This window comes from Scyliorhinus torazame, chromosome 3 (assembly GCF_047496885.1).
Source record: "Scyliorhinus torazame isolate Kashiwa2021f chromosome 3, sScyTor2.1, whole genome shotgun sequence".
NCBI lineage: Eukaryota > Metazoa > Chordata > Chondrichthyes > Carcharhiniformes > Scyliorhinidae > Scyliorhinus > Scyliorhinus torazame.
Window position 1 is genome coordinate 103,599,653 of NC_092709.1, and position 18,676 is coordinate 103,618,328.

Here is an 18,676-nt window from a genome sequence, read left to right on the forward strand (position 1 = left end):
CAGCCCTCAAAGGTGATCAAAAATGTTCCAGGCGACATATAGCTCAGTACTTTCTGTACAATGTGAGGTACAGATAATGTCGATTCCACACTTCGAGCCACTTGTTTTCACTACATGAGAATGCCAATCACACATTCCAGAGCTTAGTCAAATGTCATAGAAAAACAGTAGACAGAAGGAAAACTTCTTACCTTGCCACTGCATTTGGCCTTATCGATTATTTTCAGTGCATACTCCTTGCCACTGGATCTAAGTGGAATACAGAAAAAGAAGCATCTTCTTTGTGGTGGCAATATAATTTTCACTCTCCAAAAATAATGTGAAGTATTTTTTCTCATTCTTCTCACATCTTCCCCTTCACACCATTATTTTTACCTGAGGGACGAGCACAGGCAAATGTTTTGGGCAGGTTTCTCCATTTGGGAGACTAAGGGCCGGATTCTCCGCCCCTTGATGCACATCGTGATCGGGTGCCCGGCTGAAATAGAGGTTCACGCTGGGCATCAAACTGATCGGGGTTAGCTCCCGTGGGAGGATACTAATAATAATCTTTATTATTGTCACAAGTAGGCTTACGTTAACTGCAATGAGGTTGCTGTGAAAATCCCCTAGTCGCCTCACTAGAGTTCAGACTGTCAATTCACCTAACAGCACGCCTTTCCGGACTTTTGGGAGGAAACCGCAGCACCCAGAGGAAACCCACGCAGACACGGGGAGAACGTGCAGACTCCCACAGAAGTGACCCAAACCGGGAATCGAACCTGGGACCCTGGAGCTATGAAGCAATTGTGCTAACCACTATGCTACCGTGCTGCATGAGGATTAATACCAGGAGATATTTTACCCAAGCGGGATTCGAACCTGGGACCCTGTAGCTGAGAACAAATGGGTCCTAATGAGTCAAACGTGGACCAGTCGAAATGGCACCTGGGGGGAGGGGGTCTCCCAGGCTATTAGAGAGGCCCGGGTGGTTGGTGATAGGGCAGGGTGGCCCCTGGCTCTCCCTCTGGAATCTGAGCACCTTAGCACTGCCAGTCTGGCACCCTGGCAGTGCCATCAGCTCACCAGCAAGAAATCACTCTAAGTGCGGCCTCGCTGGAGGGAAACTCCCCGAGGCCAAATGAAACGGCAAAGAGCCGTTAAATAGCGCTGCAGTCACCGAGAAACACCCTGCTAAATGCCCCCGAAACCGGACATAGAAATTGTTTGGTTGAATCACGTCCATTAACTCTGTTTCTCGCTGTATGGGCCCGTCTCTGGGTCATGTATGAGGAACAGCACTTTTATTTTGAGTCGCCTGAGGACGCGCTGTACTTCGTGAAAAGGAAAAGACTGGTGGTGGACTGAGAACTTTGCTGCAACGTTCATGCCTTATTTTTGTTTTTGGTTCTCTGTTCTTTGAAAAAAAAAGTTTCTCGTTTTTTGAAGGCTGTTTGTAATGCCTTCTGTATTGATTTGGGACCAGTGGCCGAGCTGAGTGAGTTAAGGTTTTCATTTGCACTGTTGGGGGATGGAGGTGTGCTTGGTGGATTTTGGTGTTTTTCTGTCGGGCAATTGTGTGGGGATTGTTTGATGTTGGAGTATGTTTGTATGAGCGGGGGAGGGGGCGGGGGGAGGGAACAATAGGTGGGAGACTATTCGACACCAGGGATAGGGGCCACCAAGCTAGCTGGGCGGGCTAGCTCACAGAAGCGCAGTGGAGGGGTGTGCATACGTTCAGTTCATCAAAGGGGCTGAGTTACAGAGTGTTGTTACTAGGACGGGAGGGGGGGAAAATGTTCTGCTGACGAGGGAGGGACTTGGGCCAAGGGACAGAGAGGAGGATGGGGGCAGAGGCTGCCTGGGGGCAGGCCGGTGGTGGTGTGGAGCATGGGCTCCTGGAGGCGGGCCCAAAAAAGGGGATGGCTGATCGGCGAAGGGGGGCAATGAGCCCCCCAACTAGGGTGATCACCTGGAATGTTCAAGGGTTAAATGGGCCGGCCAAGAGGGCACGTGCGTTCGCGCATCTTAAGGGACTGAAGGCGGACGTGGTAATGTTGCAGGAGACTCACCTTAGAGTAGCTGACCAGATTAGATTGAGGAAAGGCTGGGTCACTCAGGTCTTTCACTCGGGACTGCAGGTGGTATTAGTAAATATGTATGCGTCAAATTGGGATGATGTGGAGTTTATAAAGCGGATGCTGGGGAAGATACCGGACCTGGATTCGCACAGGTTGGTCATGGGAGGGGACTTCAACACAGGTATTGACCCTGGCTTGGACCAGTCAAGCTCGAAAATGGGCAGGGTGTCCGCAATGGCAAAGGAACTAAAAGGGTTCATGGAGCAGATGGGGGGGGGGGGGGCTGGATCCATGGAAATTTGGGCAGCCGAGGGTGAAGGAGTTCTCCTCCAACTCACACATGCATAAAGTGTACTCCCGGATTGATTTCTTCATTTTGAGCAGGGCCCTACTGGCTGGGGTGGTGGACACGGGGTACTTGGCGATCACAATCTCAGACCATGCTCGCACTGGGTTGACCTGCAGGTTAGTAAAGACAGTAACCAGCACCCTCACTGGAGGTTAGATGTGGGACTTTTGGCTAAAGTAGGGGTGTGCAAGCAGCTGAGGAAATGTATTCAGAACTACCTGCAGGTCAACGACACATGGGAAATTTCAGCAGCGATGGTCTGGGAGGCACTGAAGGCGGTGGTCAGAGGGGAGCTGATCTCGATATGGGCCCACAGGGAGAAGGTGGACAGTACAGAGACGGACCGACTGGTTAAGGTGATACTACATATCGATAGAAGGTATGTGGAGACCCCAGAGGCAGGGCTTTTAAGAGAACGGCGGAGGCTACAGGCGGAGTCGTCTTGTTAACCACAGGGAGGGCGGTGGAGCAGCTGAGCAAGATGAGGGTAGTGATCTATGAGTATTGAGAGAAGGCCAGCAGAATGCTTGCACAGCAGCTTAGAAACAGGAAGGCAGCCAAGGAGATAGTGAAAGTAAATGACTGGAGATTCAGCAAGGGTGAATATGGCGTTTAGGGATTTCTACAGTAGGCTGTATAGGTCGGAACACCCTATGGGCCGGAGGGGATGAGGCACTTCTTGGGGGGGCTGAATTTCCCAAAGGTGGACGGGGAGCTGGTAGAAGAACTGGGGGCCCCGATCGGGCTGGAAGAGATAGTGGAGGGTCTGAAGGTCATGCAGTCGGGTAAAGCCCCGGGACCGGACGGGTACCCAGTGGAGTATTATATAAAGTTCTCTGGGGTATTGGGACCGGTGTTAATGAGGATGTTCAATGAGGCAAGGGAAAGTGGGGTGCTGCCCCTGACTATGTCACAGGCCACGATTTCTCTGATTCTGAAGTGGGACAAGAACCCGGAGTTGTGTGGGTCCTACAGACTGATATCCCTATTGAATGTGGATGCCAAACTGCTGGCCAAATTTTGTCCTCCACGATTGAGGATTGTGTTCCGGACGTGATTGGGGAGGACCAGGCGGGGTTTGTTAAAGGTAAGCAGTTGGTGGCTAATGTAAGAAGGTTGTTAAATGTGATCATGATGCCCCCGGGGGGACCAGTGAACCATGTCTACATGTTCTGGGCATGTCCGAAGGTTAGGGCATTTTGGCAGGGGTTTGCAGATGTCATGTCCACGGTGTTAAAAACAAGGGTGGCGCTGAGTCCAGAGGTGGCGATTTTCAGGGTGTCAGAAGACCTGGGAATCCAGGAGGAGAAAGAGGCAGAAATTCTAGCCTTTGCTTCTCTGGTAGCCCGGAGATGCATACTATTAGCTTGGAGGGATTCAAAGCCCCCGAAGTCGGAGACCTGGCTATCGGACATGGCTAGCTTTCTCTGTTTGGAAAAAAATCACGTTCGCCTTGAGAGGGTCACTGTTAGGGTTCCTCCGGAGGTGGCAACCGTTCATCGACTTCTTCGCGGAAAATTAATCGTCAGCAGGTGTGATGAATATCACATCCGCCGCAGAATTCGGTTTGAAATAAGGCAACAGAAATTAATACAATCAGCATTTTATTCAAAGTGGAATAAAACCACTTCAGCTAAAGGTCATGTAGAGGTTACCACCTGCTGGGAGGATCACCGAGCTGGTTTCAAAGGCTCATTAATATAAATAATTACAGGATAAGAAAGATCTTCCTTTGACACACCATAAATTCTTTGGGATCACACGCTACACCTATAAATATTCAAAACATGAGGACAGGAAATTCTTCAGATAAATAATACATTAATCCTTCCTTAACTATATAACTCTTGACACCCTCACAAAAAGTGTCTGTTTTGGTATCTAAAGAACATGACAACACTGAAAAAAGACAGGCCTCTACACAAGTCCCCTTTGCCAATATATCTTAAGACACCTGACATTTACACAGACACTATGATCATTAAAATATGTATTGATGATAATACATCCAATTAGCCTTTGGCAATACGTAATTAACCAACAATAAGTGACAAGATAACAGATGCAGTCCTTGACTGATAAGATAATTTTATGTACATAAAAAGAGGGACATTTTAGCAGAGAGGTACCCTTCTCACTCCCCTGCAGGAGTTTGGGTCAAAGCTCTGTTCTTCAAGCTTGCCTCGTCAGACAAAACCTCAGGTTTTGTAAGTATGTTTTTGTTTAACTTCTTAGAAATGTATTAAGAAATTGATAGGAGATACTTTGGATTTTCCATGTTTCAGATTTCTCATTCTATTGAGAGAAGTTAGTGTGTTAGCAGATAACATAGGACTGTTAACGATTTTATATTATTAACAGATAACTAAAGAGTGTTAATCAATTTATACTTTTAACTCTGCAATTCTGTATGTATCTATTGGGAGTATTTTTACAATAAAAATACTTTGATTAAAATTATACTGTGTAAGAATTACTCTCAAAGTTTAAACTCCGAGACACTCATTTTGGAAGCCTGAAATGGCTAGGACCCACGACGATAGAGGTAAAGATTTAGTTATGAGTGACGCATCTGAACTTTCCCCATAAAAAGAAACTGAAATCCTGTTTAACTGTCTGAGATCCGGAAAAACATTCTCCCTTCGTGAGATCTATTCTGAGTCTTGGCAGGAAAACAGGTTTCCCTCGTCTGGTGGGTTAACCTAGAGCATAGGTTATTAATAAAGTATTATCAGGTCCGGAATAACCTAAATCTATTACACAGAAGGAGAGTGGGTTAGTTTAGCTTAGAGTAGGGGGTTAATAAAGGTGGGACCTGTAAGAGAGGGAGATGGCTTTTGCACTATGTTTATAGTTTCATGTACATTGTTTATTAGGTTGTTGTTATAATACCAAAAAATACCTCAATTAAATGTTTATTTTTTAAAAACTGTTTCTCACCCTACAGATCCTGCCAGATCTGTTGACAATTTGCAGCATTTTTTGTTTTTAGTTCAGTTTTCCAGCCTCTGGCGTACTTTGCTTTAAATTTAGTTATTGATCTACGGTCGCTAATTAAATTGTATAATTTTTATCAAGGGAATTATATCATTTTAGAGGAAGGTTTTCATACCAACACATTCATGGAAATTTCACAATCCAACTCTGTGATTCTATTTACCCAAAGATACACTGTTCTCTTTAGCTGTGGAGGTAGATAAACTGCTGTTGGACTCTTCACACCTTTCATTATAAATAGACTTTATGGGCAGCTTTGTATATCAAAGGAGTGCTCACAGTGGATTGGGAACCTCTTTGTTTCAGCACCTGGATTGCCCATGCCTGTTTATTTTAGCTGTAAAACGTATGCATTTGCCGACCAATAGCAGAGCGTGGCTGTGATGGAGACCTGCACTCCATTAAAGGATCTTTATTTAATGGGACCCAAGCAGGAATCAGAATGGCTGCATCCCCAACTCTTTTAGAAGGTTTCAAGAAGAATGATGATGGGAACATGTGGTATGATTGATTGGACACACACACACACACACACACACACACACAATGAGCAGCAGGAGTGTGGTCCCTCTCAGCCGGAGGCAGTGTCACGAAAGGTTGAATGACTCAAGATCAGCAGGAAAGGTGAGTGACAGATACGGGGCAAGGGTAGTTGGGTCTCTGTTCAAGGTGCTCGCAGTTCGCATCCCTCGTCTACCTCCTCAGTCACATGCCCACATGTTTCCTCCTGTCCCGATGACTGAACCTATCCCTGCATAGATGCAGTTGGGGCAGTCTTTGGATGAACGTGAATGAGCCTACAGGACACCACAAACATCTTAGCTGTCATAACAGTAGACCATGTACCAAAAGACTCTTTTCTTGGAGATGGCTGTACACTCCCAGGCACCCAATAATGCCTGCTAATGCAGCCATCTTCGAAGGTCAGACTAGGGCAGAAATCACAAACAAAAGTGGGTGAAATACCAAGTAAAATTAATCATGGACAATGTAGTCCCTCTGGGTAAGTTCAGATTGCTGAGTGAGTTGGGACAGGAATTTTCCATATTTTTGTCCTCTTGAAATTGGTCTTGAGATTTCCATTTCACTTTCTGATAGTTGCGGGAGACGGTAGGGCTGCTATTTGGTTAGAGTGTTGTCAATAATCATCAAAGAATCACAACTCTGTGGAACGGGTTTAATCGAGCAACTGCTTTTTTGTTACCCAGCATTTTTCTGCGTTTGGAAGCAAAAATCAAAGAAATCATGTCAAAGTATATGTCGTCCCCTGCTACGTTTTTGCTCAGTGGATAAATAAGTCTGGACTTGTAGGGCAACAATGAAAGGAACAACTTTTAGAATGTCTGCAGAATCAACAACAGCATTCATTCAGCTGCTTTTTAATTGGCTGTGCTAGCTAACTTGTTTAATATCTCATCCAACACACAGTGACTCTTACATATATACGCAAATTTTTCATAAACACATAGACCCATAACTTGCTCAGTGTGGCAATCTCTGGCGTATTGCCATCTGAATGGACTTGCACTCGCTGTTATTGCAAACCCCTGTCTCACTCAACTTTCCTCACTCAGGATGGTGATGCAGGAGCAGCGAGGCATCCCGTCCCCCACCCACCCCAGCTGCATCGGCGAGGAGTAACTGGTGCACAGGAAAGAAAGGGCCACCCCCTTTTAATAGCATGAGCTGCTGTAAAGGAGATGTTTTAGGGACAATTTCATGGGAGAGAGCAAGTTTCAAATGTACGCGCTCAGACAAATGAGGGGCGGCAGGGAGGGAGATAGGGGGGTAGTGTGTGTCGCGGGTCTGACCGGAATGGGTTGGACCGGAGAAGGAGGGTCGCATTGGACCAGACCAGGATGGGGTTTGGACTGGGAGGGGGGATCGGACCGGGAAGAGGGGGTCAGGTCAAGTTGGATCGGGAGAGTGTGTATAGGACCAGGCCGGAGGGTTGGACCGGGAGGTTGGGTCGGTGGTGAGGGTGGTGTGGAAAATCCGCTGGGGTTGTATGTGTGGGGGCTGTCCTATGCGAGGCTGGGTCCAGTGTTTAAAATAGTTACTCTGGAGTTAAAAGTTCTTTTTTCTCTTCTAACTCTTTCAAAGTAACTATCAGGGTGAAACTGTCAGGACCATCCGAAGTTAGCGATTTGAATCGTTTCTGTCAGATGGTTCCCAGCCCAGCACAATTGTCCAGAGGATGTCAGCCTTTTGCGCAACTGTCGGGTAAACCCTTGCGTGGAAACATCCCAGAGAGATTTCCCATCGCATCATTGAGGTTATCCCTAAAAGCGATGCTGGTGAACCAGGAAGTTGTGGCCCGTGAAGTTCTTCTCAGTGATGATGAGAATTAAAAATGTCACCATGAGTATGTGCAGCATCGTTATTCTTTTTGCACAAAGAAACCATTTGGCTCCACAATGCATCAACAATGAGGTGATATTCTGGTTATATTAAGAAGGACTTTAATATTCCCCTATTTGCTGATATTTTTAAAATGTAGAGTAGATGGTGATGGTTCCATTGGGGCAAACGTTATTGAGATTGAAAAGCTTAAGGACATCAATCCCTGTGTTAAGTGCTGGGTTGTGCCAGTTGGAATACTCCCCTGTAGGATTAAATATTCCTGGCAGGCACCGTGACATAATAGGAATCCGCCGGAGTTGAGGGAAGTAGGAGAAGCAGGCATGGATAGCCCATTGTTGAGTCTGCTGCCATCCCATCAATACGAATGTGAGTTATTTTCGCTCATCATAAAACAATTTCATTTCTAAAGCACCTTTCATGATCACTGTATGTCCCGAAATACTCTACAGTCAATGAAGTGGTTTTTAAAATGTGTCGTAGTGTACGGGCTGTGCAAAATCCCACACATAATTGAGGGTTAAACATTATTCAGGACTCTGGGGAGAATCCCTCTTCTGCACTGAAATAATACCAGGAGATATTTTACCTCCACTTGAATGGCAGTCAGATCCTTGCACAGTATTTCATTCTCGGCTGCCTGCCCCACGTCGGTAGTGGGGTCCCCGATGCGACCGAGATTTGGAAAATCGGGATCGATGGGCACCGATCAGATTGCGATGCTCCAGCCCCCTGCTGGCAGTGGGATCGGGGCTTGCTCACACACGCCAGTCGGAGAATGTAAATGAATGCAAATGAGTTGTTTCTTTGTTATTGTCACAAGTAGGCTTACATTAATACTGCAATCAAGTTACTGTGAAAATCCCCTAGTCGCCATACTCTGGCACCTGTTCGGGTACAGTGAGTGAGAATTCAGAATATCCAATTCATCTAACAGCATGTCTTTCGGGATTTGTGGGAGGAAACCGGAGTACCCAGAGGAAACCCACGGAGACACGGGGAGAACATGCAGACTCCGCACAGAGTGACCCAAGCGGGAATCGAACCTGGAACCCTGGCACTGTGAAGCAACAGTGCTAACCACTGTGCTACCGTGCCGCCCCTCAATAAGTCTCAATAACCCATTTGCATCTACTTAGTGGACCCGGCAACCTATTCTCCAGCCCTCTGTGATTTTCAGATCTCCTGGGCTGGGAATCACGTGGGCAAGGATTACTATAGGTCTCATCAAACGTGGGCCTAACGTGGTAGTCCTCGTGATCGGCCGGGGGCAACTCCTTAAGAGAGTTGTCCCCAAAAGTCCATTGGAGGGTCACCCTCAGCCCCGGCAATGCACGACTGTCCACCCCTCCTCTACCAGACCATCCCCACGACTGCCGCAGAGACCCCCTAAAATGGGACAACTCCTAAGAGATCCCCTTAATAGAAGACCGCGCCCGAGACCCCTTTAGAAGGGAGACCCCACAGGGACCCTCTAACTAAAGGTACCCCCCACATGGACCCCCTAATTAGAGGGACCTCCACAGAGACCTCCTAATGAGAGAGACCCCCCCCCCCCACTCCACAGAAGCCCTCCAGAAAAATATTTATGTGAGGAGATATCAATTTACTTCTAGCATGAAGCAATCAGTCTTAATTTCTGAAGGATAAAATATCAACTTATCAGCTCTCTAGCTTCCAAAAAGGGTCTTTTTTCTGGAAGGGGGTAGAGGGTCTGTGGGGGTCCCCTCTAGTTAGGAGGTCCCTGTGGGGGTTCCTTTAGTTAGGGGGTTTCTGTGGGGCTGTCTCCCTATTGAGGAGGCCCCTGTGGGGAGTACCCCTATTACAGGTGCATCTGCGGGGGTTTCCTTTAGTTAGGGGTCACTGTAGGGGTTCTCCATATTAAGATGGCCGCTCTGGGGGTTCCCCCTATTAAGGGGGTCTCTGTGATGGTTTACTTTTTTGGGGGTGTTCTTGGGGGGTCTCAATGTTAAGGGGGTACCTGCAGAGGGTCTCCTTAGTTAGAGAGTCCTGGTGGGAGGGGGTGGAGGAGGAAGGTCACCTCCATACTTGGGGGAGACACCCAGATAATCTGGGGGAGGGACTGCTTTGCGATGCGGGGGAGGTGGGCTGATTTGCAGTGTGGGTTGTTGCCGGCTACGGGACTTCACAATCGAACTGCCCCCGCTCAACATGGTGACCCAATAACGGGATTCCCCTGGGAATCCAACCTATTCCTGACAATGCTTAAATTTGCATGGCGAGGAATAGTGATTTGCTTCCCGATTTGCGCTTCCAGGGGGAACATAAATTGGTATCAATTCTTCTCTGGGGGGATAACATAGGATTGGATTCTCCATTTCACAGCCCACCCCATGGCCACCACCCACCAGTCCCCCATGCCCTCGCGGAAGGCCCCCCCGGCCAGCGGCATGGATTCCGGCCGAGTGTGGCGGCGCTGGACAGTCTGCAGCCACCACACAGGGCAGGGATTCTCCGAACCCCCGCCGGGCCGGAGAATCGCCGGGGGCTGGCGTGAATCCCACCCCCGCCGTGTCCCGAATTCTCCGCCACCAGAGATTTGGCGGGGGCGGGAATCGCGCCGGTCGGCGGGCCCCCCCCGGCGATTCTCCGGCCCGCGATGGGCCAAAGTCCCGTCGCTGTCAACCCTCTCCCGCCAACGTGGATTAAACCACCTACCTTACCGGCGGGAGCAGGCGGCGCGGGCGGGCTCCGGGGTCCTGGGTGTCCCCGGGGGGTGCCCCTACGGTTGCCTGGCCCGCGATCGGGACCCACCGATCCGCGGGCGGGCCTGTGCCATGGGGGCACTCTTTTTCTTCCGCCTTCACCATGGTCTTCACCATGGCGGAGGCGGAAGAGACCCACTCCCCTGCGCATGCACGGGGATGACGTCAGCAGCCGCTGGCGCTCCCACGCATGCGTGGACTTACGCAGGCCGGCAAAGTCCTTTCGGCCCTGTCTGGCGTGGCGCCAAAGGCCTTCCACATCAGTCGGTGGAGCGGAAACCACTTTGGCGCGGGCCTAGCCCCTCAAGGTGAGGGTTTGGCCCCTAAAGGTACGGAGACTTCCATCACGCCGGCACCCTCCGCCCCGCTGGGTTGGGAAGAATCTCGCCCCAGGTTCCCAACCGCTCAAATCACATGTCAACCGTCCGGTAAGGAACTTGGCCCATCGTGGGCGGAGCATTGTGGGAGGACTTGCCGATGACACGCAAACACAGTACCATTGACATGCGGCGCCCAACGAGATGATGTCATTTTGGAGGAGGCGGAGACTCGAAAACCGGCATCAAAATGGCACCGCCCCGATTTGGGCATCGGAAGGGATTCTCCGCCTGATCGCCAATTATGATTTTGCCATCGGGCAACTGAGAATCCCGCCCACAGTCTCCCAAATGGAGAAACTCGCCCTGTACCTCTGACATTGCAGCACTCCCTCAATACCATACTGAAGTGCTAGCCTAGACTGTGCACAAATGTCTCTGAATTGGGACTTGAATCAACATAGTTCTGATGTGGAGATGAGTTTGCTACCACTCAGCCCCAGCTGACACCATGCCAATCTTATAGCATGTGATAGGCTGTAGGAAAGAGGTTTCATGATAACTGAAGTTTAAGTTATGTGTTAAGTGCAAATTTGCCTGTGGATTGAATCGCATCTGTGGTGTTCCCTTATAGACTGTAAAGATTTCCATTTTTGTGGTTAAGCTGACTTACCGTTCCACACATTCTTTAACTACGGCAAAATTCCCATCTCCAATCACCTTCCCAATTTTATATTTATCAAGAATAGTTGAAGCTGAAAAGGATCTATTTCCATTTATACCTGTGGGAAGATTGAAGAAAATTTAGATTAATTTTCTAAGGTCAAACTACTCCAGGAGTATTCTACATCACTTAACTGTGGAATACATTTTCATTTCCGGTAATCCATTCCTGCATTCCACCAATCCATTGACTAAGCCCATGCATGATAGGCTGAAATTCTCTGTACAAAAATATTTAATTTTCACTTGATAAGCTGATACTTTATCCTTCAGAAATTAAGACTTCATGCTAGCAGTAAATTGATATCTCCTCACAGAAATATTTTTCCTTTTTGTTATTTTCTGTCCTATTTGGCAATATGATCCCTGTGATAACCTCAATGAGAACCACAGAGATGACCTGATTGATCTCCCCAAGGGGCTCGTGGAATAGAAGCTCCCCGCTGACAGATAAAAGTCGGCCAGGATCAGAACCGGCATCTTTGGATGATCCCGGCTTGGACTGGATGTACTGCTCAGCGTGTTGTGGCCTTGTTTTTCTTTAACCATATAAACCAATGAGTTTAATCCTTCTCGAGACACCTGTGAATATTATACTGGCGATGAGAGTGGGATCACCCGCACACATGGGCATTACCCCACAACTCTCAAATGAAGACAACCTGCTATAGGGTCGCTGAGGGTCCCCCCCTTTTCAGGCCTCTCCATCCCTCCTTTCAGGACCTCCACCATCAACCCACTCACCAACCTTTATGAGGCCCCTTAATACCCACCCTCATCTCCCCACTCACCATAACCCCCTCCCCTCCCACATTCCCCCTTTCAGGGCATGGTCCTCCTCAGGCTCCAACCCTTGGCAGTGCCACCCTGACACCACCACCCAGGCAGTGTGATCAAGGCACCTTGGCAGTGCCAGGGTGGCAGTGTCAAGGTGCCTGGGTGCCAGAGGGAGAGCCAGGTTGCCACCCTGCCCTGTCCCCAATCATCCAGCGGTCTACAATTCCTGGGGAACCCTCCAGGTGCCGTTACGCCTAGTCCACGTTTGTGTGGATCAGTATTAAACGGCGCTTGTTCCAGGCCTTGCTGGGGAGGCCCGTGAGTTCCCAGGCACACGGAGAATCCGGCGCACACATATTAAAATGAGGCATACGGCTCATTGAAATATGCTAATCTGGATCTTGCCCAGTGAGAACAGGATCCAGATCGTGAGGTTCGTTTGAAACTTGCGAGAATTCTCAAGCATCACAAACTTCGCTAGAGGTCTCTTGCGAGATTCAACAGCCTTGTCGCGTCACCAAGTCGGGCGCGACGAGCCGCTAAATCGCACCCCCAATCTGACTGCACAACTTACAAATCACGAGAGCTTTAAAAGATTATGACGAACTCTGGAATTAGTTGCCTTCTCGGAAACTCAGTTCCACTAACCTATTAGAATTTATTTTTCCAAATCTTGATCAATACTTGATATGTGAGGATTTTACACTTGTGTACTCTGCTCATTGTCTAATTCTCCATTTCCTTCAATGGAAGAAGTGAAAATTGTGTGTGGTGTTTATGAAAGTCAGGCAATTTGATGCCAGCAGGCTCCTGCTTCAAGTTGGAAGTTATAATGTTTTAATGAAGTAAATCATATTGGGGTATTTTAAATAAAGTTTTTGACTGGAATTTGCCTTGTCCTCCTGGTACCTAATGCTGATGACATGCAAAGTTATCACAATAAAAGAACGTGTCCCTGGTAAACAGCTTTCCTCATCAAGAGTGCACATTGTATATTTCAGCGTGCTTAAGCTCCCAAAATTTGATCCTGGTGTGCAAGGCTCCATGGTGGAAGTAGGATTTTGTGAAATCAGGCCATGAACTGTAGATCAGCAAGCATTTCAGAAATAGAAATTTCACTGCACTTGCTCCTTCAAAAAAAATGCTTAGCATTCCTGAGGCACCAAAGAACCATGTCAACCAGGATCATTTCCCAAAAAACAGGGATGAATTCCTTAAACAAGTCTTTCGATTTGTATATGCCTGAAATATTTGATCTAATCTCCAAAGAAACAAATGATGAGTTCTGGATTAATACAATTAATTTTTTTCTGGAAGCTGTGAGATTTCTAATATGGAACTAATGGGCCATGAGATACCCTTCTGGGAAGAAATAGTACTCACTGTAACAAGTAGTATTTCTGTTTTTATATATCAAGGCACTTTGCCACACAAACTAGACTATTCCAATAAAAACAGGACATGGGCAGGATCATGGCTTGGTCTTTGATGAATGCTTTTCTGTTGATGAAAGTACATTAATAACTCGCCTGCACAGTTGAGACACAGCAGAGGGCAGAAAAAATGACTTATATTTTAGAAATGGCAGGTCTGCTTTCAGGTTTATATTTTAGAAATTCCAAGGATGACCACTGAAACATCAGTGTCCCATCAAAAGCTGAACAAATTGAATAGAAAACTTGAGAAGGTGATTTGTAATGTTATTGCATTCTTAACATCCACATGATTCCAGCCAGAAAATGTTAACAAATGAGTCTTAAAAATGGGAATCGCTTAGAAGGGCTATTGATAAGCAGAGTCGTGAAATCCATGAGAAGTGTTCACAACACTAAGGAACAGAAGCTTTGCCCAAATTCCATTCTGCGTTTTCGAGAAAAAAGACTGTAATCTATGAGGAATAAAATGCATTTGGACCCTTTGGACAGTCCAGATTTAATGGTATAATCATTAAACATTTATATCTTTTCATTTATTAAAATATGGAATACTCAGTGTGGAGATCGGGATACCTTTCACACATTTGGCATTCAACAACAATTTTGAGTATTCCCTGGTTAGACAGTTTATATGAAGCTTATAAAGTTTCCACTGATTCCCCAAAACACAAAGGAAAGAGAGGGAAAATGATCGAGGGGAGTAGCAGCCTTCATGATTAAGAATTAAATCACTTAAATTGTAAAAGATATAGAATGAGAGGTATAAGCAGTCAATGGAGGTCTTATGTGTAGCAATGAGAAAGAAAAGGTGTTATGACAGTAGTGGTGGACCAGGCCTCCCCTGGTGGCAGATGTGAAATGGTGCAATGTATAAATGCAAAGATTCAACAGCATGTAATAAAGGACAATTTAATGGGCAATTTTAACTTTAATATAGATTGGAATAAACAGCTCATGATAGAAAAGTAGTGAATTCTTTCAGTGTGTTCATGATAATTTGCTGCAACAATTTGTCCTCGAACTAAATAAGTGGGCAGGCATATTAGATTTAATAGTGAGCAGTCTGTCAGACTTAGCTAACAGCCTAATAGCGATCATAACTTAATTAAGTTCAATGTAGCGTTTGAAAGGGAGAAATACAAAACCAGTAAGGTTCTTGATTTAGGTAATGCTAAACAGTAACATAAGCTCAAATTTTCAAAACAATGGAAGTGACCAAAAGTCTTGCCACCGAATTCAGCACTTTCCATTTTCATGGGACTGGGAATGGGGATGGGGTGTTTTTCACACATGCATGTTATACGGGGGAAACTGGCATTTAAATAATCAGCTGCCTCCACTCAAGTGGGATTTCGATAGTCCAGGATTGTGAAACTTGAAGTGTGCAGGTTAGACCACGTTGAAGTAAGTATGAATTTTGTGGATGAATTTGAATAGCCAGGAGAGGTAAGGTGCACATTTGGATCTGGTCCTGGGACACCTTTAGGGGAGGTAATGTGCCCTTTGGTATAGGATGGAATTGCTAAAAGTAGGAATAGACATGTGTAAAAAGTGCATAAACTCCTTTTTTTCAAGCTCATTAGGACCTTTACGAACAACTGTTAAAACTGTCAAAGGGGCCTGTCAAAGAGAGCTGTCAGGATATCAAGGCATTTAAAATTTCTGCCCATTAAATCTTTGAAATAAATACCTAGAGTTTTTTTTTAAAAAAAAGATTGCTTGTTTCTTCACTCTGTCTGTAAACATGAGCCTGAGGGTTTCCAGAAGTGGATTAGTGCTGTATGACTGATTTTGATAATTGCTTATTGTCACAAGTAGGCTTCAAATGAAGTTACTGTGAAAAGCCCCTCGTTGCCACATTCCGGCACCTGTTCGGGGAGGCTGGTACGGGAATTGAACCGTGCTGCTGGCCTGCCTTGGTCTGCTTTCAAAGCCAGCGATTTAGCCCTGTGCTAAACATTGCAACTACCATTAACATATTAACCATTTTGATTGACGGCTGCAGGCAGTTATAGACTCTTTGATGTGGGACTATGAATTCCAATGCTTGTTGTTATAAGGGATTCTTCACTTGAATGAAATGTTTGTTGTCATGTGGCTTTATTTAATGGCAAGAATGTTTATGAATTAGAGTGATTTTTCGATATAATGAAGCCTGTAATAGACACTTAGGCCCAGATTTTCACCACAAGTGGGTGACATGGTGGCGCAGTGGTTAGCACTGCTGTCTCATGGCGCTGAGGGCCCAGGTTCAATCCCGGGCCCGGGTCACTGTCCATGTGGAGTTTGCATATTCTCCCCGTGTCTGCATGGGTCTCACCCCCGCAACCCAAAGATGTGCAGGGTAGGTGGATTGGCCATTTAAGTCTCCGGTTGTCGCCACTGAAATGGGATCTTGGCAGGCTGGGAGTGTGAAACCTTGAGTGTGCAGATTAGGACAGAGAAGACATCAGACTTAGTGGATCCATTTGGATAGCCACGGTATCTCTGTGAAAAGGTAAGGTACCCTTTGAACAGGGTTGTGGGACTCCGTTAGTGAGACATAAGGCACTCTTTTGGATAGGTGAGACATCATTTGGGATTTTAAAAAGTGAACATGATCATACACTTTTTACTTACACATTGGAACTGTCCAGCTGTCAACGAACTGTTAACAAACTGTCCAGCAGTTAACGTTGTCAACGAAATGTCCAATCTGTCAAGGTAATACAAAGTTGACAAGAAACTGTCAAGGAACAAGGATATAAAATGAGTTGGCATGGAGGAGGCAAGGGCAGACATGGGTGGGTGGGGGAGGGCATATATTTGTATGGGACATGAGGGGTCATGGGAATAGGTAAAGGTGTATGGATTAGCATGGGGGTCTGAGGTGCCATGGGGGTGGGTAGAGGGGAATGTCGGCATGGGAATATGAGGGGTCATGAAGGGGCATGGATTGGCATGGGGGTATAAGAGGACAAGGGGGGGATTGAGTGGGGGTCATGGATTACCATAGGTTGGCATGGATGTGTGGAAGACTGAGGGATGAGACCAAGAAAGACATTTATGTTTTTAAAAAATATTTACTTAACCACATTGCTGGTGCACAGCAGGCCCCCCCTGCCCAACCCACCTCTGTGCCCGGCAGCTTCCGCCCCAACTCTTATTTTATCCCATGCCCCCCCCCCCCCCCCCCCCCCCCCACCAGCCACCCCCCACCTGTCCCCCACCCCCCTCTCCCATAGGAATAGGAGTAGCCATTCAGCTCCTCAAGCCTGTCCTGCCATTCAATGAGACCATGGCTGATCTGTGGCCTAACTCCATATACCTGCCTTTGGCCCACATCCCTTAATATCTTTGCTTAACAAAACTCGATCTCAGATTTAAAATTAATAGCAGTTCTAGCTTCTTAACAACTGTTCTAGCCCCGCCCCAAAACATGTAATCCATGGGTCAGATGTTTTAAAAGGCTGGGTTCTCCCAGGTGTGAAAACTTCCAACTCTGCTGATCCCAACTCAGGGACAGGAATTTGGGCCGGAGCTTTATTTTCCAGAAATTCAGTTTATCTTGTCTTTGCATTTGTCCTAAGATCTGCCTAAGCTTGATACTAGATGAGTTGAGTTGGAATGGTAGGTGTAAGGGCAAAGGATGACAGGTGAGGGGCCATGGGTTGGCAAAGGTGCAATAAAGGGACATGAGGGGGGGGGGGGGGGGGGGGGGTAATAGTTTAGCACAAGGATGCAAGGTGTTATATGCTGGGAGGAGGCATGAGGTGTCATGGGGTGGTTTGGATGGACATGCGTGGGCCATAAGAAGGGGTGAGGGTTGGAGGAATGTTTCATACTGTAATCTTTATTTCTGAACTTTAGGGCAGCAAGGTGGCGCAGTGGATAGCACTGCTTCCTCACGGCACCAAGGTCCCAGGTTCGATCCAGCTCTGGGTCACTGACCATGTGGAGTTTGCATATTATCCCAGTGTTTGTGTGGGTTTCACCCCCACAACCCAAAGATGTGCAGGGTATGTGGATTGGCCATGCTAAATTGTCCCTTAATTGGAATCAATGAATTGGGTACGCTAAATTTAATTAAAAAATAAAACATTTCTGAACTTTTGACACAGTGCTGAAGCCCCCAAGGCAGGGCATCTACCCAGCCCATCTCCGCCCTTGGCATCTTCCTCAGTTTTTCTTAAAGGTCACTCGTCCCAACTTCTAATCCAGCTCATCCCCCCCGGACTGAAAGTCTGAAAGCCATTTTTAAATGTCAGGCTCATGAATCTGGGAATTTCCTGTCTCTGTGCATCTGACCTAGGAACAAAGATCCGGGCCAGAAACTGTCCAAAGTAAACTGAGAAAGTGTTAAAGGGTGATGTTCATAAAATAATGTACTATAGCACCTGTTAATATCCCTCCGGGTAGAGCTCTAATTGTCAAAAAAAGCCATAGATGGGATGAATAAAAAGGAAAGGACAACATAAAACTTGGAGTAAAGGAATACAAAATGCAAAAACTGGCACATTCCTGGCAACTTGGAATAAGAATAACGAAAGGTTACAAAACAAAAAAAGGGAGTATGAAAATAAACTTGCAAGGGATATCCAAATCAACACAAGAAAGTATTACAATTGCACTAGGAAAGAGAGGGTGTTCAGGAGCAATGTGGGCCCCTTACAAACTTATAACAGTAATCTCATCAAAGAAAAGGAGGAAGTGGTGGCATGCTTTATTACTTTATTACTTTGCACCAGTATTTACATTAGACATCCTGAGGAAACAAATATTTATTCAGGGATGGGAACTCACCAGAATTAACAACATAAGCAAAATAACAAATGAAGAAGATAATTTCAAGTTACAAGGACCAGATATTTTCCATGCCTGTAAAAAGAATGGAAGCCTAGAATCTCCCAAAGTTCTCTTGATTTGAGGACCTGTCTAGTAGATTGGAAAA

General features: G+C 46.5%; 1 protein-coding gene across 5 annotated transcripts in view; it reads right to left on the reverse strand.

Moving 5' to 3' along the window:
• Positions 1-18,676, reverse strand: part of dclk2a (doublecortin-like kinase 2a) — a 528,903-nt gene that overhangs the window by 74,205 nt on the left and 436,022 nt on the right. For all 5 annotated transcript variants that reach the window (XM_072496080.1, XM_072496079.1, XM_072496083.1 and 2 more), the window contains 2 exons: positions 11,484-11,592; positions 192-249 (listed from right to left, as the gene is read on the reverse strand). In XM_072496080.1, the coding sequence (XP_072352181.1) occupies positions 192-249; positions 11,484-11,592 (167 nt within the window). The remainder of the gene's footprint in view (positions 1-191; positions 250-11,483; positions 11,593-18,676) is intronic.